The sequence below is a fragment of the Gasterosteus aculeatus genome, chromosome 13 (genome assembly GCF_964276395.1).
Source record: "Gasterosteus aculeatus chromosome 13, fGasAcu3.hap1.1, whole genome shotgun sequence".
Taxonomy (NCBI): Eukaryota; Metazoa; Chordata; class Actinopteri; order Perciformes; family Gasterosteidae; genus Gasterosteus; species Gasterosteus aculeatus.
Window position 1 is genome coordinate 12,388,658 of NC_135701.1, and position 27,289 is coordinate 12,415,946.

General features: G+C 45.1%; 1 protein-coding gene across 6 annotated transcripts in view; it reads right to left on the reverse strand.

Annotated features, from left to right (window-relative positions):
* The window catches only part of rhobtb4 (Rho related BTB domain containing 4), a 34,443-nt gene extending 8,763 nt beyond the window's left edge, over positions 1-25,680 (reverse strand). Inside the window, exons 1-8 of one of the 6 annotated variants that reach the window (XM_040195354.2) lie at positions 25,456-25,680; positions 24,652-24,776; positions 6,411-6,612; positions 6,119-6,222; positions 2,786-2,971; positions 1,551-2,373; positions 1,249-1,468; positions 159-277 (exon numbers count right to left, since the gene is read on the reverse strand). In XM_040195354.2, coding sequence (XP_040051288.2) covers positions 159-277; positions 1,249-1,468; positions 1,551-2,373; positions 2,786-2,971; positions 6,119-6,222; positions 6,411-6,602 — 1,644 coding nt within the window. In that variant the 5' untranslated portion in view covers positions 6,603-6,612; positions 24,652-24,776; positions 25,456-25,680. Of the gene's footprint in view, positions 1-158; positions 278-1,248; positions 1,469-1,550; positions 2,374-2,785; positions 2,972-6,118; positions 6,223-6,410; positions 6,613-7,841; positions 7,867-10,427; positions 10,545-12,225; positions 12,628-24,651; positions 24,777-25,040; positions 25,198-25,455 lie in introns of those variants that run through there. The other 5 variants (XM_040195355.2, XM_078087596.1, XM_040195353.2 and 2 more) reach the window with 5 other exon arrangements.
* Between the last annotated feature and the right edge of the window lie 1,609 nt (positions 25,681-27,289).

The window sequence follows — 27,289 nt, forward strand, 5'->3', positions numbered from 1 at the left end:
ATCGGGATTGAAGAGTTGTTCGATATACATGATCCCTTTAAAAACTAGAGGCTATATTAATGCAATATGAAAAACAACACTAACATTATTAGCATGGCAGTAATAATCATATTGTATTGCACAATTACGCTGATTGTGCCCAACGTATCTGAACTCACCTCCTCGATGTAGCTTTCCATGAAAGAACCTCGGAACATGGCGGCCATCCAGCTGCAGCTGGAGATGAGCAGGGGCTTGTGCGCCGGCAGGCAGCCGTCGTCCAGTCGAAACACCACATCTAAAACCGGGGTGGGAAAAGAGCATTCATCTCTTGGAGTGCCACAGAAGCCCAAGCTACAGAGGGGGAAACACAGACAAGGCAGACATCCAGACACACACACACACACACACACACACAGGCAGAAGGCCAGACAGACACACACACACACAGACACAGAGACACAGGTAGACAGACAGAGAGATAAATTGACAGAAGGGTAGAACAGCGTTTGACACAGAGTATAGGGAAGGAGGGCAGACGCGGATCAGGAGGTCATGGAGTAAATCCTGTGTGCAATCTGGACAGGAGCTTCGGTAGGGAAATTATCGAGAAAAACAGAGCAACTACATTACTGTATCAATGTTGCATTAAGCTAAATCTGAAAGCAAAATAATTATTCATCTTAACATAAATGCTCGAATATTAACTGCGATGAAACAGATCTGACAATGCAGTTGTTTCTACTTGATTCATCAATATAATCCATAATAATATAATAATAACAGGAAGATGTAAATATGAGACACGCTTTGTTCAGATACAGCTGATGTCTGGCTGTGGCTGTAAATGTTCTAAAAAAACACAAGAGCTTAGATGAAAAGACAACACCACGCACAGACAACTCACAAGGAAGTAAACAACAACAAACAAAGGACAATCGGAAAGACTTAAACAGTGATCAAAAACACTTGATGCCTTTAAAAGGACTTCAGAAACCAAGTAAACCAAAACGAGTATGAGAAGCATGTTATATATATTATATAAATATTCAATGGTACGTATGTGATTAAAATGTGTGCATTTCCAGAGAATATTGTAGCTAAATATTGAATGCCATTCATTTACAATCTACCACTACTTACACTCCCACAAACAATCTCACACACATGCAGACACCTACAGATAAACAACTGGTGCATAAAACATCTACCATGACACCAATGCTACTGCAAGCGTGGAAGCACTGAGTGGTTGGCACATTGGTTTACCAGCAAAGGTGCCTTTATTGAGGCACTCCTTGATGCGGTTGGCTCTGCGGACGTGGAAAGCCTTGGTGATCTCCTGATTCATGAAGCTCTCTCTGTTGAGAACATTGGCCACCATCATCCGCAGGTCAAACACCTCGAGCAGCTCTGCGATGGTGGCCACTTGCATCAGGTCGCCTCGGCTCTCGTTCAGACTGCCCGTGTACAGGTACTGAAGCACCGCCTGAAACCAAAACGATTTCAGAATTTACAACATTCACATCAACAGACTCACGTTCTATTGCACGGTGCTATAAGACAGTCACCTTGAACGGTTCCTCCTGTATAAGAGCATCCATGGCTACCACAGTCATGAGTCGTGGTCGTCCCGTCATGGGATCGTCAACGTGCTCAAGACACACACTCAGGAAGCCCCTTCCCCACCCTGAAAGCGCTCGGCCGGTCCCTATTGCTCCCAGGGAGTAGTGGGCTCGGGAGGGAAGCGCATTATCACTCTGGGAAGTCCTCAAAGAGCCCTGCTGAAGCAGCTGGGGTCGATTAACGCCCCGCGCTCCTCCATCCATCCCGTCGTTATCGATGTCCAGGCTCTTAGTGCGCCCGGCTTGCTCCTTGGCTCCTCTCCTGCTCTGCTCATCTTCCTCTCCACTCTCCAAGTTTTCCTGGTTCTCCTGCTGCTCCCCTCCCCGTGGCCCCGTGCATGATCCACCGAGATCAAGGGTGAAGAGGTCATAGAACTTGGAGCAGGAGGTTGCCAGATATACTTTGTGTGCAAATACATGAGTGGCCCCATTGTGCAGAAGGAAAAGAACATCTGTACACAATGGCTGGCAGAAGAGGGAATCGGGGCCCTCCCCGTCCGCGGAAGGCGGGTCTGGAATTCCAACTATAGGGCGAGGCGGACGGGGAGGCAGGAAGGGCGCCTGGAGAAAGGGCCGCTGGACCTTTTTCAGGTGTGACTTCCAGAACTGCAGGTGACGACGGGAGATGAGGGCCGCTCGGATGGCATTGTCGAAGACGTCTTTGACTCCAAACTGGGCAACAATACTGGTCTCGTAGTAGGGAATCCCAAGTTCCTTTGCCACCTCATGGCCTCTCTCTGGTGGAAGGATATCCGTAGGTTTGATTGGTCTGTGTGACATGAAAAGATAATGATGTAAGGATGACAGTGTTCAGAGTACGGAAAAAGTAAAACTACAAGTAAAAGGGAAGCAGGACGTTGAGACTCTTTCTTGTGAAGTCTATATATGAGAATACATTTCGCCAACCTCCATTTATATCATTATTTTACTGCCACTTACACTATTAAATACTTTCATAATGGAACAATTGGGAAAAAAGGACACAGCTGGAGCAGCCGAAAAATACAGGTAGGATTTTCATCACAACTTTAAATCAATAATAGGTCGAGCAATTGTCAACATCGGTGCTATTTGATGTGATCCAGTTACCGTCAAGCGGCAAAAACTTATCATTAGTGAACTAGAGCCACCGCACTGCATCTACATTTGACAGCTAATGCATGATGAAGAAGGCGTCTCACTTTGCTAGGGGGCGGCGTGCACGGTTGACTGCATCAAGGTCGGCATAGCGCAGGTCCAGCTGGCAGCCAACCAGAATGATGGGCGTCCGGGGACAAAAGTGCTTGATCTCCGGGAACCACATGGTGCGTACATGGCGCAGGGAATTGGGATTAGCCAGAGAGAAGCAAAGCACCACTACGTCAGACCTACAGGGAGCGGAGAGGTGGGAAAAGTATTTATTTCATATACTTGTAACCTAAACGGCGATCATAAATAGGATGGAAAACAGATGGCAAAGAGGAGGAGATTTATTGTGTCAGCAGAGAGAAGACATGCGGCCTTTGATGGAGCAAAGCAAAAAGAGGGGTCGGTACTGAGTCACTGACAATCCTGTCAGTTTAGGTTAAAACATGGGCGATACGTGTGTGGAACAAGCTGGTTCGGCTGCTTCAAGATATTGTGGGTTCGTCAGAAGTGTCATCATAACGCCGCGGCCACAAGGCGCATGTGTGTGCGACTCTGTGATGGGAGTTTTTTGGGGCATCTGGGCTGGTTAACTGTGTGGCCCATCTCCCTGTCTCGCTCTCTCTTACGTAAATATCCTTAAGCCCTCAGAGACTACATGGACCACAAAGAGAAGGCTAAGAATAGATCAGGATACACACACACACACACCAATGTGTTTCAACAAGCACTTGCAGCTATTCCCTGTTGCTGTCCCTGTCAAGCTCTGTGTCAATGTGATGGTTGTTGCAGTATCAAAAATACTTCTTGTGTAATAATCTATAACTCCCTAAAAAAACACACCCCTTTGACCCCAGGGGCACAAGGAACAAGGAGCCTTGTTTTGCACTTGCATCACTTATGTAACTTACATATTAACCATCATTGGTAGCCTGCAGAGAATTAAATATATTCCTGTTATTGTAATTTGTCGTCTGGTACTCGCGATACACCAGGAGAAAAAAAGAAAATCACACCATGAGAGCAGTATTACACTACTTAAACACCTCTCCATTGCTTCCTCTGCGATAGCGAACACTGCCTGTTTACTTAGTAGAGGCAATGCTACTGTAAATTACCTTGATCTAATCTGCTTGTTATTCTTTAACTTTAAAAAGTCTTTACTCTGTACAAATCAGGAAAGAGTTCCCAGCGTTAAAAAAAGAAACGTCCTTGAATGACCTGTAGGTGCAAAAATGCAGCTGAGAAACCGGTTGAATTACGTTTTATGGCACACAGCGTTTATTTGTACAGCGTTACACTGACACACGTTTCATTGTCCCACTTTACTCTCACTAATGTCTGAAAGCTCCTACTCCCAAGGACACAACACTACCATCGGACAACATCACATATCACACACACACACACACACACACACACACACACACACACACACACACACACAGACACACACACAGACTTTCCATTAGCACTTTGCCAAAGGATCATTACCATGGTTCCGTCTGTTTGAGGTCATGTTATGTGTACGTGCCTTTGTATCTCAGGTTTTTTTTGTACCACCTAAGCTTTGCTGCCTGCATTTTTAGCTTAAAACTGTACCAAAATAAGAGTACAAGAAATATTCTAAACGTATCCCATCTTGACAAATCCTACAAAAGTAAAGAGTAAAGAAAAAACAAGGGAATTAAATTTAGTACCAGAATAATCCATTCATACATTTCATTTGTACTGCAGAGGTTTAATCTACATGCGAGTCTATCACAATTTACCACGAGCAGTAATGCATGACAAATAACTCATCCCGTGACTGGTTTTTAGCGTGTACGTGTGTGTGCGTGTCGTGTGGATCCAAACACCGAAGGTCATCAGCTGCCAGATTACATAAAAAGAGAAACATACACACACACACACACACACACACACACACACACACACACACACACAGAAGTGATGTCCTAGATAATCAGATTTTGTGTTGGAGTAAAGCAATGAATGGCTCTTATGCAGACAGATGTATTACACAACCTGGCATAACACTTGACTCATCAGTCATTAAGTCTGTCTAACAGTATTACAAAAACTTAAAAACTGGCTGCACAAACAGGTATGGAATACAATGCTTAGCACAACAATATTATATTGTTTTGCTTATTTAGAACAAGCAAACTATATTAGTATTTTCTTTGCAAAATCCTGCTGACTAAAGTATATATTAGTTGTTTTTGCAAGAGAGTTACTCTCCTAAGAGAAGCACGTGACCGCGTGGGTATCGTCTAACAATGTGATGTTTGCAGTTTGGGCTACAGAGTGGGCAAGGTGTGGACAGGGTGTAGGAGCAGGAAAGTTTCACCAGTACAGAGAAGGCTGAGGGTGGAAGTCGAGTTACACGATTGGAGAGATGGGGGAGAGAGGGGAGGTGAGCTAGAGAAGAGCCAGAGGGAAGGTTGGGCGAGGCGGCATGTTGAAGGAGTGGAAGAACGTGGCTGGAGGGGGAGCAGCAGCAGGAGAAGGTTGACGCCCGGAGATGCAGACGCCAGGAAGGGAGGCGAGCGGAAAACAGCTGAGCTCGCACTATGTCTTAATCAGCTGACTCCAGGCTGACAAAGCAAACAGGACATGCAGACAGACAGACACACACACACACACACAAAGCAAAACAGACACACACACAGAGGCAGATCGATGTACACATGTACAGAGAGACCGAAGGAGTGGAAGAACACAACAGACTGGAGGGAATTGAGCATCAAACTGAGATACACACAACTTGTCAGGCAGACCCACGTGCCAAAAGGAGACAGGGTGACATGTTAAACAAAGTGCATCCAGCCACCATGGAAGGAGAAGATGGCACAGTGTGACTGTGTGTTCATACATGTGTGTGGATGTTTGTATCTGATTGTGGCGTTACGGTCATGTGGTGAGGTTTGGTCAGTGGCGTTTCAATTGGTATTTGCTGATTTGGCTTTGGCAATAAGTACTTTTGCATTTCCTGCCAATAAAGCAGCTTTGACAAAAGGACTGGGACTAAGAGGATAGAATGATGATCCAATCATGTCTGCTGGAGGGAAGATGTCACAGCCTGAGAGCAGAGTTCAACTACAAAGCGTGGCAGCTGGATCACACAGAACATCTTTTGGGTAAGTAAATGTTATGTGCGCATTGCTACGTCTGTGTGACGGAAGATTGCCTTCTTATTGTCATCTTCTTTCTCCTGAACCGCCCCGTAATAAAATCCGGTCCTATTTTAGCCAAAGAAATTACGTCGACAACGGAAAATAAAATAATTCTACAGCAAAGACAAAGCATTTGATTTTGGATGCCCCGCTTGGAAAAAGGGGAGCGTGTTCCCAGGTGTGCCTTTTACTGTGCATGCATCTGCTCACCTGCCATAGGCAAATCGTCTGTCTTTGTGATGATCCCCGAATGTGTCCCATAGCCTCAGGGACACACTGACCTCATCCACTACATCACGAGATCTCTCCAGTACCTGAAAAACAGTTGCATATCTTTGTAAGCAGGTCAAAAGGTGTTGTGTTTTTGTGGTATTGAAAGATTTTGCACTGTCAACATTTTTAGAATACATATGAACAATACACAGAATTGAGACGCAACTGTGGAGTGGGTCTATATGGAGCTCTCGTGTTTATGTGGGTTTATGTGAATGTGTGTGCCCACCTCCTGGCATACACGGTACTGGTCGATGGCCCAGACGGTTGGCACGTGGGTGGCGAGCAGCTGATACTGTGTAAGGGTGGCATTGCAGGCCCGGGCACAGATTAGCCTGGTCTTGCCTACTGCATTATCCCCTACCACCACACATTTAATGGTTTCCACATTGGGCCGCTCATAGTCCGTGTCTATATCCATGGAGAGGGCCCTGGAGAGAAGCAGAAAAAGAGAGAGGAACATAAAGAGGTTCATTTGATATTCATGGGAGGTTAAAAATCACATTGATAATGTATCCCGACAAGACTGACAATGCATTTTGGACAATGGAAGCAACCAGCACCAGGCACAGCATGCCTTCTAATTCACGCGCAGTCCACGCTAGTGAGGCTGTGCTAAGGTTGCTGTAGCTCCACTGACCGCTGTTCAGACACCCTTGCCAAACTCCGACAAAACACATGGTTCGCAGGGTGAGGAATGAAGGGGCCGCAGTGCTATTTCTGTAACAGCAGAGAGAGAGGGAGAGAAAGACAGCAAGACTTCCCACTACCGTGCTGTCCTTTCCTCTCCTTGTCTGTCTCTCCGTGTATCCATTTTGCTTTTGATGCATTGAGAGCATCTTTGCATCACAGAAAACATAATGCGATGCAATAAAACATCAACAGTCAATAAAATCACTCTGCCAGGTGTTCAGAATAACTTTTTAGGTCACTCAGGAGCCCAGGGGTAACTGTGCGGTTTCGTTTTAACATATTTACTGGGGTATTTCAGTGAAAAGTAAAAACAAAGTGCTGTTGCATGTTTGTCAACCTGTCAACACTTTACTTAACCACAGCACCAGACGGAGGTTGTTTTGTCTTCCTCTTTTAAAATCACACATTCCTGTGTAAAGCTTTTCAAAATCCCCTTAAACTATACCTATAAACTGCTTCCAAACATTTCTGTCGTCTTAAAACACATGTTATTACCCATTTCCTAAACAGTCCTGGAAGTATCTTCTGTATTGCATAACCAGCCCACACACACACACACAAACATCCGCACGCACACGTAACCATAGTTAGATCTGAAATCAGATAATCAGTCCATCTGCACGTGCAACTAGTTCAAACACCCACGCCATTAATAGAGCAACTGAAACATTTATAGAGGCCTTGCTAGTGCTTTGACGAGGAAGCCACACTTCAGACCAACAGCTAAAAATGGCATCTATTCATCGGACATATGAGCCATGTGTGCACACTTGCAATCAGCCATGACTTGCTCTCCGTATCCCCAAAGACACATAACCTGTTATACCGCAGCTGAAATACAGAACATATTTCTTCCGTAGCAGAGAAATCACACACTATTTCACCGTGTCAACATCAATGAAAGGATCTTTACTGCCAAAAGCAGTCCCGATTACATCAGTCAGAAAGGACAGTGCGGAGAGCCTACCTTTGTCTACTTGAGTTGAAGAAATGTGTCCGTCAAAGAGGTTGTTTCCTGAATGGTCCATAAGGAAGAGATAGAACTGTGCCTCTTAAAGCTATAAATACCGTTTTTTCCACTAGCCACCTGTATGGCCGTGACACCTTCTGACACACTAACTGCAGGTAAAGTTAAATAGAAAAGGAATAAAAAACAATTAAAAAAAAAAAAAACATACCACAACCTTGTACTTATCTAACAGCTATCTGCCTAACAGTCAGGGCAGCAGCCCTCTTCATCCTGTATCAGGAAAAGTGGGATGAACAGCCAAATACGAAGCCTGACAGACTACACAGGGGGGTCTGTAACATCTCCAATGTGAGAGGATGCAGAGTTTGGTCAATTCTGAGCATTTCAAGAGAAACAAGGCATGGGCGGGATTATCAGTCTTGGAGAGAAAGAGAGGGACTGGCAGCCCGGCATGAGAATCCGTCAATTATGCCACTCGGATCAAAAGGGCGAGACCAGCAATGACCGAAGCTGCTCGGGGGAACATATCACATCTTTTCCTGCTGCTGCTTCTTCCCTCTACCGTCACATGTGTGGTTCTTTAAGAGGAGGAATACAGATAACGGGAAAAAAAAGTGAAAAGAGAACAATATAAGATGATGTGCTGAATCAACGCAGTGCGAAGGTTTCAATGTGAGCATGCATGTGTATGAATGCATGTGTGTGTGAACGTGGTAATGAGCTTAAGGCTGACCTATGAGGCACGGGATGATGCGAGCCGTGATGTAACCGGGAGGCGGAGCTGGTGTGGACCATTTCCCAGGGGGAAGGAGAATCCCCGGCTCGCGGATATCACCCTCCATCTGAGGCCGTGCATCGGGGTCCGAGTGCGTCGGGTCACGTGGCGGTCAGCAACCACGACACGATAGTTTACAGGCATACCAGTGAACTACATAGATATGCACCTGCTCTCAGGTTTATATTTAAAAAGTGTTAATCTTTTTAGCTACATCAGCAATTGTTTTTAATTGCATGACTGAGGGATGAGGCAAAGCCCGCGACTGCGAGAGCGGAGCAGCTCACACGAGTGGAAAGAGAAGCTGCATGGCTCAGGTTTCATTTTTAGCCAACGACCTATAGTGAACCGTACACAGATGTCTAGACTTTATTTGATGGCCCGTGACATCTTTCCAACAAGGCGGCAAAGGAGCCTGTACGAGCAGAGAAGTGTCACGTGTAACCATGAAATGTGCGCTTGAAAAAAATGAATGAGATTCTGTCCTGTCAGTTTTCTGCAAATTACTTTCATAGTTACATATTTATAGGTGTAAGAAAGATTGCAGGGATAGGAACGATGTGACTCAAACACAGACCTTTTGGTTTTTCCTCTGGAAAGGGACAGATTGAGTCAGTGTGTGTGTGTGTGTGTGTGTGTGTGTGTGTGTGTGTGTGTGTGTGTGTGTGTGCGCGCTTTTGTTTGGTGCAGGAGGACCAGACAGACAAAGAAGCTCATGCATAATTTGGATAGTGTGCGTCTCAGTATGGCATTGCTTTAAAGCCAGAGGGGGTTTATGAGGAGACGGCTTCCAGCTGTACTTCCTTTTACATTTTCTGGCAGTGTTATTGTTTGCTTTTTTTTTTGTACTTCCTGTCTAAATCCTTTTATTTATCCTTCTTTCCGTCTATGCTTCTGTGGTTTGTTCCCATCTGTGCCCACACAACCTCACCTTCCGACCCGCTCACAAACTCCCTCCTCTCTCCTTCCTTCTCTGTATTCATTTTCCAAATGTAACCCTCCCGCTCAGTTATTCCCTTCTTCACTGTCTGTCTTTTCATAACCACTGTCCACTGCCCTCTTTCTTGACCGCTCCCAGTTTTATTCGTCATGCTCCCTCCACAACTTGATTGATGTAACTATCTATGATCTCACACTATTCTGGATAGAAATCAAGGAGCTATGTTGGGGAGACACCCCTCCCGCACCCGGTTTGATTCCCCCTTGGTCTCCCCCTTTCGGTTGTGCAACACTTTTAGCAATCCACTTGGCAGACGCGGAGCATCCAAATGCCCTGCACGAACCCAACGGGCCACATTTTTGTCTTCTTCCCTGGGCCTAGAATTCACCACCCAGACTGAAGACGCCTGCCCCTCCACCCTCCCTCCCTGCAAAAAAACAACAAATGACCACAATAACCACCCACTTTATAGATGGGCCAACACGAGGGGTTGCACTTGTGCGCTCACACGGGGGTTAACACTATATCATAGGCTTGTAATGTGCAATTCTGGGATTAAATGATCAGCCATATCTGCAACCTAATTTTTTTTTCTCACTATTCATTTATCAAAGTATGCTTTCATGGGAGAAAATGTCGAGTCACTTGTACTTGGGTATGCTTTCCCTGTGCGTGTCTGGGTGTATGTATTACGTAGGTTTTTAAGGCAGCGACTGCCACAGGCGCAGCTGGCACAGACTGGTTACATAACCTGGTCTGTACCCTCTGCTTAGCACGCTGGATGGCTGACAGTAGACCTCAGATTCTCACACACACATACACACACTCTAGCACAGACATGCACATGCACAAGCATGCCTGCACGTACCTGCCTCACTCACTGCAGATGGCGCTGGTATCGCTGTGCAGCCCGCGGCAGACGGCGATACGTACGGATCAATCCTAATGAATGTGAGGGTCTTTGGGATTGGCATGTCAGCCTGCACGAGAAAGCCTTCCTCCGCTCTTCTGTGATGGTGTAAACACAGGAAGGCTCCTCTTTGGTGTCCTAATTTCCTTTATCCCTCCCATCTTCCTCCTCCTCCCATGTCTATATTACTCCTACTCTCTCTTTCTCTCCATCTCTCTTGCTACCTTAACTTATACCTCATTGTAATTTGAGTACTTCACACCCTTATTCTTTCTAGTATCTGCTCCATTATAGAAAATGTTTCGGTTCATTATATTCCAGCTTGACTGTTAGTGAATAGTAAATATAGTAAATTACTGTAACTTTAAGCCACTGTGACCCCAAACCTTATAGAAACTGTATTGACCATGAGGTTGATACATTTTGCCCGGCAGATACGCATCCAAGTTAAACATAACCCATTAAACATAAACGCAGTTGCGAGGTCTATTACCCTGCATAGCCTCCACTGCCGCCTGTTCCAGGGATCAGAGCATCGAAGGCAGTATAATGCTGGCTGACTCTTCCATGTGGGTCTGTCAGTGCTGCACAAAGTTATCTAAAAGCTGTCGACACAGTTAGAGCGTTGGGCTATAGTGCCTAACAGAGACAGAAACAGTCCGGATCATCTATCCCAGATCAATCTCACCCTACACATAACAACAGCCTCAATCATCGATTAATCAACACTAGTGGTAGACTGATAGAAAGTATAGAACCGAACCTTGGTCATTTGTACAAGAGAGATCATTCATACTTACCAATGCAAAAGATAGGAGAAAGATACATTGGCCATAAGACAAGTTGCACAATATGAAGGAGAACTGTTTACCCAAATAGATTTATCAGATACGATTAATTGACGATGACTGGAAATGTTATGCAGTCAGATAAAATCTCCTTATTTTATTCATTTTCAGGTAATGGTAGAGGGCAGCAAAGCAGTACACGCATTTCATCTGATGACGTCACTGCAACGGTCTCGGCATCATCGTGTGTTCGCGGGTGTGTCCGTGAATTCATGGGACTACTTTTGCATTCTAACAAAGTCACACAAAGATTGTTGCTCGCGCTGTAAAAACTGCACTGTGGCATCACACGCATCAATGCAAAGCACCTCGCGCGCTCCCTCTCTCCGCAGCCATTCATAACCACCTGGTTCATTCACCTTTTTTGTTGTTGTTGTTGGAGGAGGAAACCGATTCAACAAAAGCATATTTTGCATTGGCATCCCTGTTTTGGCGGAAATGCAGTGCAAGTGACAGCAATTCGGCGCGGTGGAAAGGTGTCTGTCCTTCCACTGTCTTTGGAAAAAGGCAGGTGCTCATCGCCCTACATCACGAACGATGCGCTGATGAATCTTGCGTAACGTGCCGAATCCATCCGCTGCACTTCGACCCTGATTCGAAACGCTTCCGAAGCAGCGCGTGTGCAGCACGCATGGGCTTAAACCCAAACCCCTGCTATAATAATGTCATACATTTCGAACATAAGAGCCTTTCAGACTATTTCAGCGGCCTCATATAGAGATCTCAGAGATTATAAAAACCCATTAAGTAGTCTACAACAAGGTCACCGCCACCGGATTGAAATGCGGTCCGATAAACGAACAATCTCCAGGGCAAAGGGCAAGGCGAGCAGTGTGCGGATTGCTTTGTGCACAACAATTCAGCATCGGGAGCACGTGACCCCGCGCCGCAGCAGGAGGGGTCCCTACCTTCCGACGGTTCCGGAATTGACCCACATGCCCCCTCTGCAGGTGGTTCAGCCGGTCACTCACGCCGGACAGAGACGCGCGGAGGACGAAGAAGGGCTTGCTGTTGTCCCGTTGTTTGTCAGAGAGCACATTCGACTGCGGGAGAGCTGCCCCGTCACATACTTTCCTCCTCTTACTTCACTGCTGCAGCTTTTGTTATCGCGCGTCTCACAGTCCTCAATAAGTGTTGACTCGTTGTTGCGGACCTTATTCGGGCGCTTTTCTCGGTAGAGTCTTAACATAGCAGCCGGCCTGAGGATATTTCTGGTCGGAGCAACCTCCTTTTCTGTTGTCGTTTCCTCCAGCTGATTTCAGTTGAGGCCACGCCTCCACGGGCCACGCGTCACCGCACAGTGCAAGCGACTCGTGTAGTGCTGCGTTCAAGTGCGATCAGAATATTATGTTTTGACTTGAGCGACGCCCTGAAGGGATTTCTATTAACAACTTTTATTGAGCTAATGTGTCAGATGTTGTACCTCTAGAGGACCACTTTAGTTTATTTAAAAATGAGGATACAAGAGCCAATCGTTTACTTTAATGATCACAGTTAAAGTGAGCCTTGGAAATGTGCACTTTCCATCTTATTGACTCAATACATGCAGTAAAGCATGCTGTCCGATGGCGGAGCATTCACATCCACCAATGTGATGCTTAAAGAATCTCTGTCATTAAGACTGTGGTTTTTATTCAAACAAGAGGTATAAGACACTTCACAAAAAGCATGGGAAACATTTACCAAAATGTATGTTTATATTTCCCTTTATTTTATGCCCATAGTCATTTCCTATCTGAACTACAATTCAGATAAGTTATGTAATAGTCTAGTTATTACTCATGGGCAATGGAGATCATTTCTCTTTTACGGTTATTCTGGGTTTTCATAGCAACTACTCCATAGCAACACGTATTTAGTGCTACAACAGACATGAGCTAAGAAAGAGCAGATCATGGATTGATGTGGAAAACCCCCAGCCTTTTCCCCTTCACATTTTTACAAGATCTTGACGTCTGGGAATTACTTTCTGGAATGTTATGCTGTATCAGAGAATAAGAATGTTGCCAGCTGGTATAAATAACTCACTCTTCTACTGGCGAAACTATTTTTACTTCAGACTTAATAAATGTTATATTATCCAACCTAAGACTTTGCCCGGGCATGTTTCAAAGTCAGGAACCTTCCCCGATCTGCCTTTCATTGGGCCGTTCAAAATAATAAGAAAACACAGATTTTGTTTTAAATTATCTCTATCTTAAAATTAATTTTGGACATTTTGCAGTGTTTTGCCAAGTGGGAACAAAAGACAATCTGATCAGCCAACTTCCTGTCATGACTTCAGAAGGCTGAAGACAGACATCTACTGGGAGAATTTGGTACTGAACTCTGTGACACTGCCAGAGTGCCCAGTCACGTCCGTGTGCCAAATCCTCTTGCAGATCAGAGGCTGTCACACGAAATGCTTAGAGTCAAAGACCACAAATCAAATACTTTACCCTTTTTCTCCTCAGTCTGTCCCCACAAACAAGGTTTTCATGTATGTTCTTGCACTCAACATGCAAAATCCCACGTGCAATTGCACCAGCACAGTTACACAAATGATATTTGAATGTGCAATGTGTCCATGTATTTGTCCAGTGCTGTCTGTAAGGCCTGAGAAAACACTGCCCCCTGACCTGACTGGCACGGCCAGAATGAAACAGCATGAAAGATGGAGCGGAATGCTGCCGGAGAAAGCAGGGGTTCAACAGCGCTGGCAGCGAGCGGGCTTAGAAATGTGGAGAGGCAGCCCCTTTGTAGGAGAGGTGGACTCTCACTGAGCTTACAGCCTTTCAGCTACAGTAGCACAGAGAGGACTGAGTGGCTTTGTTTTTGAGCTTCATCGTGTGTGGGAAGTCCACTCCTATTGCTGTTACACTTTGGCGAGATTAAAGTTGGGAGAATGAACGGAGATCATTCTTTAACCATCTGGACAACAAGGGTCCTCCTACTTGGACAAATAATCAGCTTAGTTTGCACTATATTCAACACCCTCCGATGTTCCTCAACTTTTACTGAAGGACTCAATTTGTTCATTTTGAAAAATAATTCTGTTAAAGTTCAGTAAATCCCTATTGAGTGGATAATGTTTTCTCTTGCACAATACTTTCATTTACCCTCTGAAAATGCTTTCAGGTCAGTTTTAAGCAGGGCTTCATTTTGCATCAATGATACCCCAAATTATTTTTAATGTAACACCTGTACAAAGTATGGTCATGTTGATGTTTCAGTAAAATATTGTACTTTTACAGTACTTGTATAGATTATAGTATATTTACTTCTGGGTTTGAATGGATTATAGATGATAATATAGGACAGGAATATCTGTAATACTAAGCAATGGATAGCTGCTATGATTTTTATGTCCGTAGAGCACTTTGGAATGAAACTCTTCGTCTCATTCCCCTATTCTCCCCCCTGCAGCTCTCCCAAATATCCAACAGGCCTCCACACCCCCTGCCCCAGCACTGTACTGGAACTGTTCTAAAGCTGTCAAAACACCCGGCTTCTCACACTCCCCAAGTCCATAGAGAGTTCTCCTTAAACACACACCGTCCCGAGCACTAATAAACACACACATACAACACACACTCACTGGAAAACAGTCCACATGCAGCCCTGTGTACACTGACACAAATAGGTCAGAGCTGCAGTGGGTTTTCCAAACAGGTCTCCAGCACCATTGAGCTGATAACAGTATCAAAGATTAAATTCTACCCTAGGCCGGGACACACACACACACACACACACACACATATAAACAAGCACTACATTCCACGGGTACATATGTAGATCTACAGTATCAGATCATTCGCTTCTTTTTTGGCAGGTTGACATATTCCTGTTTTGCAAAGTGACACAAAAAAAAAAAAAAAAGAAAACAGCATAAGAATTTCACTTCAGAGGTCAAAGGTGAGTCGTTAGAATGGAATGAATGACTTGAGGTTGAAGTAAAAAAAAGCTCGTAAAAAAGAAGGTAGAGAGTAAGAACAATACATACAAACACCGATGTCAATCTCTGACACACACACACACACAGACACACTTTAGACATGGAGAGGTGCTGAGATGTGTTCCCTTAACCAGCTGGCTGACATGTAACAGCAGGCCCTTGTGGTGTCGGGTAGTGTGCATGTTGGCAGACGTTGAGCTAAACTGAAAACTATTCAATGCTAGAGGGGGTCTGATGAACGTACAGAAACAGACGGACAGAGAGCCAGAGACAGGCCCGGGACATTGTTTACGTACTAAGTCATCAGCAGGTTGTCTAATCTACACTCAGTTGGAAAACTCCATTTTTGTTACCAGCTGTTGTTGCCTCTTTATTTCATAATAAACACATATCACTCCATTGCTTACAAAAGTACTGGTAAAAAGGAAAACTACAAGCAATCAAGCAATGGTATCTTTCACAACCAGTACAGAATCTAAAAAACAATGTGTGTGAGGGTAAAAGGGTCCCAGAGAGAAACCTCTATGAATAAGATTTATGAGCTATTACAATGTGCCTGAGGTCACCTATATCCCAAACAGTAGGCTACAGCTCTAACACTTTGCTGTCTGCATACTTTCCCTCCCATCACCCTAGAAAGTGTTAATGACTATATTACCAACGTATACCTTCGGGTCAAGTCTGTGCTGGTGATGATGGGCCATCATGGTGGAATATTCTGGGAATGTGAAGTGGCTTTAGTTCCTGGGGTGAAGGCTGGATAGTGTTGGGAATAGCTACCCAGAAGGAAAGGATGGAGGGTGGGATCAGTGAGGGAGGAAGGCCACACCGCCTAGTGTGTACGGTCGGGTTGGTGCCAACTTAAACCTTTACCGTGAGTGCCTCACTGTCTCTTGCGAGCTGCCCTCAGACTCCATTTTGAGTAAAGGGGCATCTGACACACACACACACACACACACACACACACACTTACCACCATCAGTGCCCATTTCAATGTACCTCTGCTTTTGTGAGGCTGTGGTTTCCTCTGCATGACATCAAGCCCAATGGTTGGAACATCTCTGGGTACCAATTAGGAAAAAGCTGTTTTTCTGTGGGCTTTTTGTCTGACAAATTATCTTCTTGTTGGTTCATAATCCTTTCCGGGAATTTATAGCCTGTTTATCGAAAAACCACGGTCTGAAAAAAAGAATGCTACGGACCAGATGTACAGGGGTTGTTGAGAGGCTGAAGGGTTGCTCTAAATTCATAAGTGGTGTAAATCTTCTGTGATAAAGACAAACTGCGTGGCACAGCCTCAAAATACTGACTGCATTCTGTTCTGAGGACATTCTGGTTGTGTGGGCATGTCTTGTCTTGCTATGCTCACATTCATGCACAGACACAAAATAATCATAACTTACTATTTTTATTTTTTTCATGAATTCAAAAATGCAGGCATAACTGGACTCCCCCACAAAATGACACACTTTTTATTATTTTTATATATATATATATATATATCACACACACACACAAGCAAAAACAAATGCACACTCTCCGCTGGATAGAGGCACACGGGTCAGTAGAGGTGCCCCTTAAGCTGTGGCTGTCAAGTGGCAAGGCTAATCTTATTAAGGCTCTCTGCAACTGCTGGTCCAAACTTTTAAAGTGAGAGTTCACTTTGCCAGAACATTTTCAGATTTTAATCCAAAGCATTACTTCAAAAGTGTTGCAACCTGACTGACACTCTGTCTTTCTCTTCTTCTTCCCCCCCCCCCCCCCCCCCCCCCCCCACACGCACACACCGAGTACTGGCCGAGGGTACCGTAAATTGCAGATGACAGTTCTGTCATCATCCCAGTCAGTTGCCAGAAGGTCCAGGACCCCTTTGGTGTACTGCACAGGACTGAGGGCACGATAGGGACGGAGATGAGCTGTGCTGCTTAAGTCAGGGATCTGGCTGGGAATGACGTCACGGTGAGGTGTGAGAATCAGGTCAGGGAATGACGCGTAGGCAGATATGGAAATAGAGATCTGGGAGGAGGTGGCCACGGGATATAAAAGAATAAGTGCTATAGCGGAGTAACGTTTGGATGACTCTAGGACACATTTGAGCTTAGCAAGGCAACATGCATAGGCCAGCCATAAAGACATTGACTGCAGAAGAACGACAACAACAGAAAGTCTGATGGGATCCTTTGGGCAGACCAGTGGCCCGGCTCTAAAAATAGTAAATAGGGTGGATGCTGCTATCAGCATATCATTGTTGACAATGGTATGCCTTTATATACCAATGTTTATTAATTAAATAGCAAGAAAATCACAATGCACCTGTAAGTGCAGTATATCCCCTGGTTATCTTTTATATACAGTACATTTTCCTTAGAGATGGACTACACAGCAAATAATTCAGCAAGGTCATAACCTCTTTGCCACATTCTGTCTTTAACAAATTGAACAAGTGTAATCCTCTGAGCATCTTGTCTATGACACGCCTGCTTCCATTTAAAAAAAGTTTCAATGTTGAAATTGCTTTAATCCACCCGATATATTCCCTAGCAATTCTTTAGGTCCTTTGGTTAATCCGGCAGCGGGAATAAGAGTGGACCTTAACATGGACAACCTGCCTTAAATGGTTTATTGTGTAGTTGGAGATTGTTAGTATGGAGATAGCAAGCTAAAAGTAATCAGATCTTTTAAGTACTTTTTAACAAATGTAAAAGATGAAAACCATTAGATAACTTTACATTAGTATGGCCTATTCTGGCTACTGCCTAAATAGATGATTCCTATTCAATATATAAATTCTGAATAAGCGTGTAATGCCAGAATAAAAGATCCAGACCTCATTATAATTATATAATGAGGTCCTAAGATACTGGAGGTGCTGACTAAAGCCTGGTGTTTACTGAGCAGCTAAAAGACAGCTGGCTATTAAACCTCACTGGATTCCCTGTTGATTGTCATTGTATAACAATCACCAACGTTGTCTGAGTAGTTGAAGGAATTAGCGAGTAAGCCGAATACGAGATACAAATCTAATTGCAGATTGTCATGAAAGTATGTAATAGTGTTAAGGGAAGGCAACGTCTTCCTACTTTCGATTTCAAATGGGTTCCAATGATGACTAACATCATGCTCTGGATACCTTTCAGAGCATCATTCACCAGTCCTTTCATTTCAGATCAACAGGGCAGTAAACACAGTACTGTAATCTGTCACCTGCCAGGAGTTTTTCCATCGATATTTATGGGTAATCTAAGTCAGTCTGACACCTCACTGCTACCTGTGGGGATGCCGGGATGTGGGTAACCTCTCTGAAACTCAAACAGCTCTGCAGACACACGCACTCTGGTGAGGATGTATCGGAGTCAACTTTGGAACGGGGTTGAGATCTGACCTCAAACAGGGAAGGATGATGGAGGGCAAACAGAGCTCTCAGTCTTCTAGAGCAAAAAAAAAAATCCTCTTTGGTTATCTGGTAATGAATGAGCATACATATGCTGGCATGGTCGGGCTAGGGTTAGGGGTTAAGGTGATTTATATTTTCTGGATGTAATGAAACTGTGCAAAGGTCTGACCAATGTGACAGTAACCGGAAGGGGGGGGGCAGGAGCAAAATGCAAGTGTTACGAGGAAAGAGATGCATCTGGCCTTGGCAGCGGTCAGTCAGTATTCCTGAACCAGCCTGAATAAACAAAAACTGAAGCCAAGGCAAATACCTCTGGACTTCAGTCTGCCGCATGGAAGCAGATGCAACACTGCAGACAATCATTACATCAACCCAGTCCACTCTGCAAAGTACTAATAACTCCAACTAAATAATGATTTATTGTCCATTTTATTTGAGTAACTTTTAGAAGCTTAAGGAGGTACACGTATCCAGTGATTCGTGAGTAATAAAGAAGAAATTGGTGAACTAATGCTCTTTAAGCTGTAAACACTTTAATTTGCAAATGGCTTTTAAAGATACATTATGTTAGTATGTTTGTTGAGCTTATTTAACTGTAGGAGAATTTACTCAATGGAATTCATAATAACCAAATTTCAAGAATGAGTGTTAATGTAAATATTCTGTTAATATCTATCAAAATGTTGTTCTTTATTCTTCTATAATGGTATCGGGCTAAGAGAAACAGCATCAGTCTACCCCTAAACACACTTTTTCCTCACAGATACAGGAATAGAAAGGATGGAGTTAAAAGGGTAAAAAGCAAAAATATCAAACAAAATAAACGTAATTACAGAGAGCTGAGACATAACAGGAAGGTCCTTTGTTGTGTTTAGTTGAAATACCCTGCATGTTGTTTCTCCATCCTCTTAGTTAGAGTTCCTCATATTGAATCGCACTTGCAAACAAAAACAGACCCGTTATGGGGTGAAATCCTTGCATCAGGTCAAAGCTTTTCCTCCGGCAGCAGAGGATCCATGTAACTCTCCAGCTGGCCACACAAATCACCAAATATAGAGATATGAGACCCCCCTGATAGTTGTGGAATTCAATACCTTACACACTGCTTGAATCTATTTAAATTGAAGTCAACATGGAACTCCACCTGCAACGGAATATCATCAAACAAGTAGACACGTGTATGCACACAGATGCTCACACAAACATTCTGCACAGTCGGCATCCTTTAATAGCGTGATGGAAAAATCTATACTGGTGTCCGGTTATTTCCGCACTGCTGCGCCATGGACTGGTGATACAACCGAACAATAGTGACCACATGTCCTCCGTTGCAAAGCTGCAGCACTGCCACAGAGGTTTTAGTCATTTGAATAAGGTCAAGGGGCATTGGGGTGGAAGCTCTTTGTGCATAATTGTTCCCGGCTAATCCAAATCACTGGTTAACAGAAGTTGTTCAGATGAGACTAAGATGTTCAAGATATATTTTAATTTTTACAAAATGTCCCAAAGAATTCTACACAGCGTTTAACCATTTAGGTTACATAAACAGTTCATCCTTAATGTATTATTGACACATTGCGGTGGGGAGAAAATGCAACGCAATTTAACCATAATAGCTATAATGCACTCTAGCACGATAAGTCGATACATTTTTTATAACGGGGCTTCTGTTGACAAATTCATCGCGGCATAATGTACAAATGATATTGACAATATCGATTAAATATTTATGTTGAAAGGAAGGTGGTTCTTGTGAAAACAGCAAGTGAAAAAATGTGCAAAGTGATATACTATCTAGACCAGGGACGCCCAATGCAGGTCGATCGCAGTGCCATCGACAAAAAAAATGACTTCACATCGACTCGTTCTGCTAGTTGAAAAGTAGCTGGCGAGCCTGAAAAGTGTGGGCACCCCTGATCTAGGCAGATCTAAGCTACCAGTCATTATTTATATATTTATTCTGACCTAAATATCATCACGCTTCATGCTACGCTCTCATTTATCAAAAAAGAAAGCAATAACTTGACTTAAGTTTTAACAATCTTTTGAGGAAAAGTATGCAATGACTAAAAATAGACTGACTTTCCAAACCACATAGATTATGTTGAGTTTCATGGAGAGCAAACCACATAGACTGGAGTCAGACAAACACTGACTGGGATGATGACAGAACTGTCATCTGCAACTTACTCTCGGTCAGCACTGTGTGTGCGTGTGTGGGGGAAAAGAAGGGAGAGACAGAGAGTGTTAGTCAGGTTGCATCAGCCTCCTAAACTACAAAACGCAGACGGCCCTCGATCGGCTGGCACGTGGGCGATTACAAGCACAAGGAAGACAACCCGTTTAGAGATTTGAAACACCTTTACCGGTGGACAGGTGCGATCGTCTGACCACGATAAGCGGGAACGGCACCCTAAACGCATTCAGTTCTTACTCCAGAGGAGACAGAGGGATGTAGACGGACACGTGTGCCAAGGTGTTTATGTCTATTTGTGTTTCCAAATGTGGGTTTAGGGAGTTTCTGTGGTTCTGCATGTGAGTCATTGTGGTTTTGTCGTGTATTTGAGTTTGGGTGGTTAGGGAGGTTTTGGGATGCATGCGATGGAGGCAGAGTAGGGGGCGTGTAAGTATGATGAGACGTTCAATTAAATAAGGAGAGTCCTGGGTACAATGAAAGCAATTAAGTGCAAACCCTCAGCAACACCCAAGGTCACGGAAAACTGAAAGAAAACAGTCAGCCGTTGTTCTTGTTCACATTTACAAGTCTCCCAGTATCGCCAGCAATCAGCGCTAAAATGACATGCGGGTTTATTTGATGCAAGCCACAGATTTGAATAGTGTGTGAGTAATAAGAGGAAGGGAGGTGGACAGACAGGCAGAAAAGATGTGAGAACAAACAGGAAGAAAAAGAGACAGGCATTGAATATGAGAGACTATGAGATTACCACTGCATGTGAGCAGAAGAAAGACCTATAGAGCAGACATGGGGAGTGGTTGGTGCACGGGTTCGCCTTAGCCCTGTCGGGGATGGAAGGACAACCACACCCGTCCAGCCAAGCTCATAGTGCTCAATGCACATACACAAACTCTGCCTAAATGTGATCTGTGATTTCAACACACAGACACACTTGAATATCTAGTTGGCTTATAATATGACTATTACTCATTAGTCATATGACTTTGGGTCAACTCCCCGAAGGTGCGTGGCTTTCTGCCACAAAACGAGAGAGAAAGGAAGAAAGAGTCTTCCAGGAATCGCATCGCATACAGAGGTATGAACATAATGAAAACATTGCACGTGCACAGGCACGCAGATGCACAGGGAGGTATATTCGTTAACGTGATGGGGCCAGAACACCGTCCATGATACACAGAAGTGCACTGACGCACACACACACACACACACACAAACATAAATAGAAAGCAGCTAGAGCAAAGCAACCAAGCTGTGCCTCTTGGTGTCTGTGGCATAACATCCTGTCTCTTTCGGAGCACACAAGAAGACGCACACATGTACAAGTACCCACAAACATGAAGTCAGTAAGTTACACAGGTTCGGTGGAATGAAGCTCACAGAAGGAGGTGATTTGCCGGGTGGATCAAGGGGTTAGGGTCAATCCACCCACCATTTGCTTTAAAGAGCAGCCTTGTCTTTTGAGGGGATGCTTCCCGGACCCGGACCCTGTCTTATCGCAGGCCTGTGGTAATCAGTTATTTTAAAGCCGCACAAAAAGACATTTCGACATGCCTGGATCTCAACACACGTGTCAGACGCTGGCCTCCGCCCCGCCTGGCCACGACACAGGAAGACACCAGCCCTGAAATGAAGTGGCTCACTTATCTCCCCTCGGCCTCTTGGACCGGCCCTGCACGGTCCTGTCCTCGCTGATGACGCGACACCTTCCTATCTGAGGCTCTCACCACGCACAGACAGCCCATTGCCTCACACATGAGCCTGTCTGGCCATGAAGAGATGTGTTTTACATCCTGCATACATGGAATAGTGAGTATGTACCCAACAAAAAACTGTTGCTGGCATATGGGTTTGATTTCATATGATTATTGTGTTCATTGTGTAGTTTAACAAGCGGATGAAGCTTTTCACAGACACACAGAAGAAGTTAAGATGGATGTTCTAAGACGTTCTATATGTGGACTCGGCTGTGGAACAATTGAGTTTTATTTGCTTTGATAAATTAACGAAGCCTTTTTTTTTAAGATAGAGGTTTTCCCACTTATATTTTCATTTATTGTTTTCAAACTTAGAAGAGGACGTGTTAAAAGATACCAAGTTATGCCGTCACATTTAACATGTTCACAGCATTACGCAGTCTACCGTTAGACAATCGCTCTCTTTCTCTTTGTCGCTCCCTCAGCCTGCTCTGCTCCAGTTTCCCCTCAGTCAAACCCCTTCGTGTCCCTCTTCCTCAGGATCTGTACTCCATTATTTCGACTATCCGCAGCTTAATTCTTTGCTCACTGACACCCTGCTTAAAAAAAACACCAAAGAGGCGGCCAAAAGGAGAGAAACAAACAGATTCCATCAACCTGCACAATCCTTTGCCCACACACACACACACACACACTCTATCACCACCAGCACAACACCACCATGTTTTCACTCCGTCCAAAACTTACTCAAGAGGACAAACATCATGTAGTGCTGGTAAGGGAAGAAGACACTGTTATACTGTGAGTCTTTGTTTTACTTTTTGATTTTTCAATGTGTGAATGCCTGTGTTGGCATGCAAGGAGGTGCATTTTAGCGTCTCTAAACGTGGGATGGCTTCAGCATTTTAAAAGTTACAACTAACAATCCTTGCATACATGCATGCGGACGCCCGTGCATGCACATACAAACAATGAAAAGCCTTCCCATGCACACATGTCAGAGTCCTTCTGGATCCCGTATAGGGGAGGTGCGGGTTTGAAGCAGACTCTACAGTATACTGTATGTGTATGTCAGCGTGCTAGTGTGTGCACTAACGCTCAACTTACACAACAACTTGGCTTCTTATATGACTCTAGCTGTGTGGATTCGGCACTTTAGACGACCAAGCAGCAACCAGGAATGTCTGGTGAGCAACTCTACAGGAAAGCCCCGCACACAGTCAGAGCCTCCTTTAGAGACAACCTCCTCCTCCGAGCAGGGGCAGACATGAGGGATGGGCCTGAACCCAGTGGGAGAATGGTTCAAATTCCACAGCTGATAGAAAAACATGGAGGAATGGGACAGAGCGAAGGAACTGATGCAAACTCTGAAACCATCCCCCCCCCCCCCCACACCCACGATCTGTTCTGTGCAGAGTGTTGGAAAAAGGACGAGGAAAGAATCATTGGTGGTTTGGTTGATAACTGGATGATGTTTTGGTTGCAGACAGAGACTTTCCTTCCATGCTGTGGCCTTTGTGTGCTTAAGCAGACAAAAAATGACAGCAGCCACTATGGCTCTGTAGCAGTGCCAAGCTGGACTCACTCACACTATTTCTATATTTTAACAAATAAGTATTCAAATATAAGACCTGATATTTAGATTAAGTATTTTGCCATTATTAAACTATAATATTGACTTCATGCCATATAGTATAATAATATTTTATGAATTTCCCTTTTCATAAAAAGTAACTTAAATGCTTTTTATTCAAATAGTATTGCTATCATTTCTCCTAATATTGCATTAAATTAGATTTTTCAATATGCCAATGTTTTTTCTTAATATCTTTCATAGCCTACTTTAAAAAGAAAACATAACCAAAGCACAACCGGAATTGCAGGTTTTCTTGCTATAAAATAAAAGTGCCTCTTCATGACAGACTTTTTGGGGGGTCTCATCTCCCAAAAGTACTATCCTGAGCAGAAGTTAAACATCAGGCACGGTCAACGTCGTCCATCCATGACAGCAAAACTGAGCCCCCCCCCAAACTAACACAACTCTAGCGCAACCCTCATGCACACACTGTATCCTCGCAATTGCCCGGCTGTGTGACGGTCCCGGGGGCTCCATACCTCTAAAAGACATTCACTTCTGGAATCTCTCTCCTTCCCCGTCCGCTTTTAGTCCTTCGCTTCAGTCCGCTGCTTTGCTTCCTTCAGGTCCAATCTGGCTGTCGGCTCTCCCCCCTTTCATACAACTGCAAGGCAACAAACACACACGCGGGTCCCTTTCAGAGCATTCCAACACAGAGACACATCTCACGCGTTTTCTAACACTTTTGCTCCGTCCCGGTCCATCGGCTTGGGCGTCCAATAGATCGCTCGCGTTTGGTGTGGACCTGCCGCCGCTGGACGGATGAAAAACACCCCCGACTGTTGCAGCCGAGACACGCCGAGAGGAATCGGGTTAAGACCGCTGCATATTGCCTGGGGGGGGTGGGGGGGGGGGGCAGCAGACGTACTCTTGCTTGCAGCTCACCCTGCAGTGCACCGCGATCCGCCCGCCTGTGGTCCTGATGCGAGTTTGTCCTGCGTCCCTTTGTTGTTTCTGTCACACCTAGAAGGAGGTGGAGGAGGGAGCGGGGGGGGGGGGGGGGGCTGGAGGAGGGAGCCCTTTTCCGACTTTCTTTTGTCCGTCTTTGTCCCCCCCTCCCCTCCAAAGTAACGATTACGCTCTGACTTTACATCTTTACTTCACATGCAATTGCACGAGGTATTCATCCACGATCTTGCGCGCGCACGCATTTTATCCGCGTCGCATCCGTCTAATTTGCTCACTTTCCATGTATATTAAACAACATTAACATTCCCATGACCAAAGTCCGCTTGCCTCCCCGCCTCATCTTATTTTCTTTTCTTTTTTAACCCCCAGCTCACCTATTTTCTCGCCAGAAGTTGTGTCTTCGTTGGGTAGCGGGAGGGTGTGTATGGGAGAGTCGGGGGGGGCGGAGGGGGGGCGCTGGGGTCTCTCTCACTCTCCTCTCCTCCTCGGGCTTGTCTCTCCGTGGCGGCGGCAGAGCAGTTGTGTCTCGGTCGGTGGAAGCAGCCTCCACCGCTACGCCACCGATCCGCCCGGTGACGACAGCCTCGCGCTCGTCACCGTGGCCACACCCATCCATTCATAAAGTGGAGAGCGTGCCAGCCTCCCGGCCGCACGCACGCTGCGCGCGGTGATGTGAAAAGATGCGTTAGATGACCGCGGGCGCGTATGAGATGGGTATATGGGTACAAGCCTCGAATTCGTCTTTTCTTATTCTAGTGTTCAAGATAGAATGAAGCGTTGTGACATTTACTGAGCAGCTCGGTGAAGGTCGCACGTTGTGAGACGGTTAAGCCTGTTAATCATCCGAGCTGGCGATGGGGACGGATGGCACACTGGAGGGCGCCTGGGATTGGCAGAGAGAGGCTACATGACCCAGATCAGATTAGCGACCTGTATTTAAATTATATTCACAACTCTGGTGGACCACCACCTCCTGGTCCAGCAGAAACTCCAGGGGAAATGTTTATTTATAAGATTAATTTCTGTCAATTTTCCAGTTTTGTTTTGGGACGCAAAGTTGAAAAATATGAACAAACAATTGAGTCATCGACATGTTCGAGTCATTTGTCAGGAATAGCCGTATTTAAATCAAACTAGATTAGACTTTTGTAGATGGGCATACACATTGAAATCAATGCGGGTCAAATGATCAAAAAATCGGACACAATTATTGTGTACGAAATATTAACTGCCACAAACCCAAGTTGTGCTCGTGAGCGAGCCTGCAGATGCCAATTTACCTTCACGCCACACTGTCCCCAATGTGGTACAGTTGGCAAGAGGGCTGGAAACACCAAGTCAGTGCCTCCTTTGTGAGCGATTATTCAAGCTCAATTGGCACTTCTGCAACAGGGCTTTGTCTGGGAGATCGAGCAGAAGAATAGCAGAGGCGCGAAGGCAAAGAGGGGCCTATTGTGATCAGTCAGCGGCCAAAGATTGTCATTGTGGTCATTTGGATGGATGGTGGCAAAAGCCATTGTGTCTCCTAACGTGCCGCGCTAGAGGTCACAGAGTTGCTGAGAGAAATCGATCTGAGCGGGGACAAAGATCACCGTTTTGTGCTGTTTGCTTACGTGCTGTGTGTGTTTGTATGAGAGTCGCTCTGCGGCGAGGGCTGTGCGCTGTGCTTGATTGTGGAAATTTAGCCGACGCGGCGGCCTTTCACACCACTGGGATCAGCGGTTTGCCCCATCGGAAGAGAGACCGAGAGAGGGACGAACCGCGTGGACGCCCCAATAATGCCCCCATTGTGCCCTCGCGGCTGCATCGATAGCTCTATTGCGGGGGGGCCACTGGCAGTGGAAAAGTGCTGCACAAGACACGTTGAGATAAAGGGTTCAGTACACCTGTGTGTCGCATGAAGAGCAGAGGGGACCAAGAGCCTATAATGAGAGCAGTGGAGGGACTGTAAACACACACAGTAGTTCATTCCAAAACAGTATTCATGTCATGGCCTAAGCATGATGTTCCACCACCCATCTATACCGGCGTGTGTGTGTGTGTGTGTGTGTGTGTGTGTGTGTGCAGTACCTCCTGTGTCTGCCGGCCACAGCCTGAGGACGGTTGCTTATAGGACTTGTGTGCGAGCTGAGATGGGAGCAAGCCTGGGCAGGTTGGAACGTTCCTCCTCGCAGCACAATGTCCTTTTTCAGACGCATGGCAGGGGCA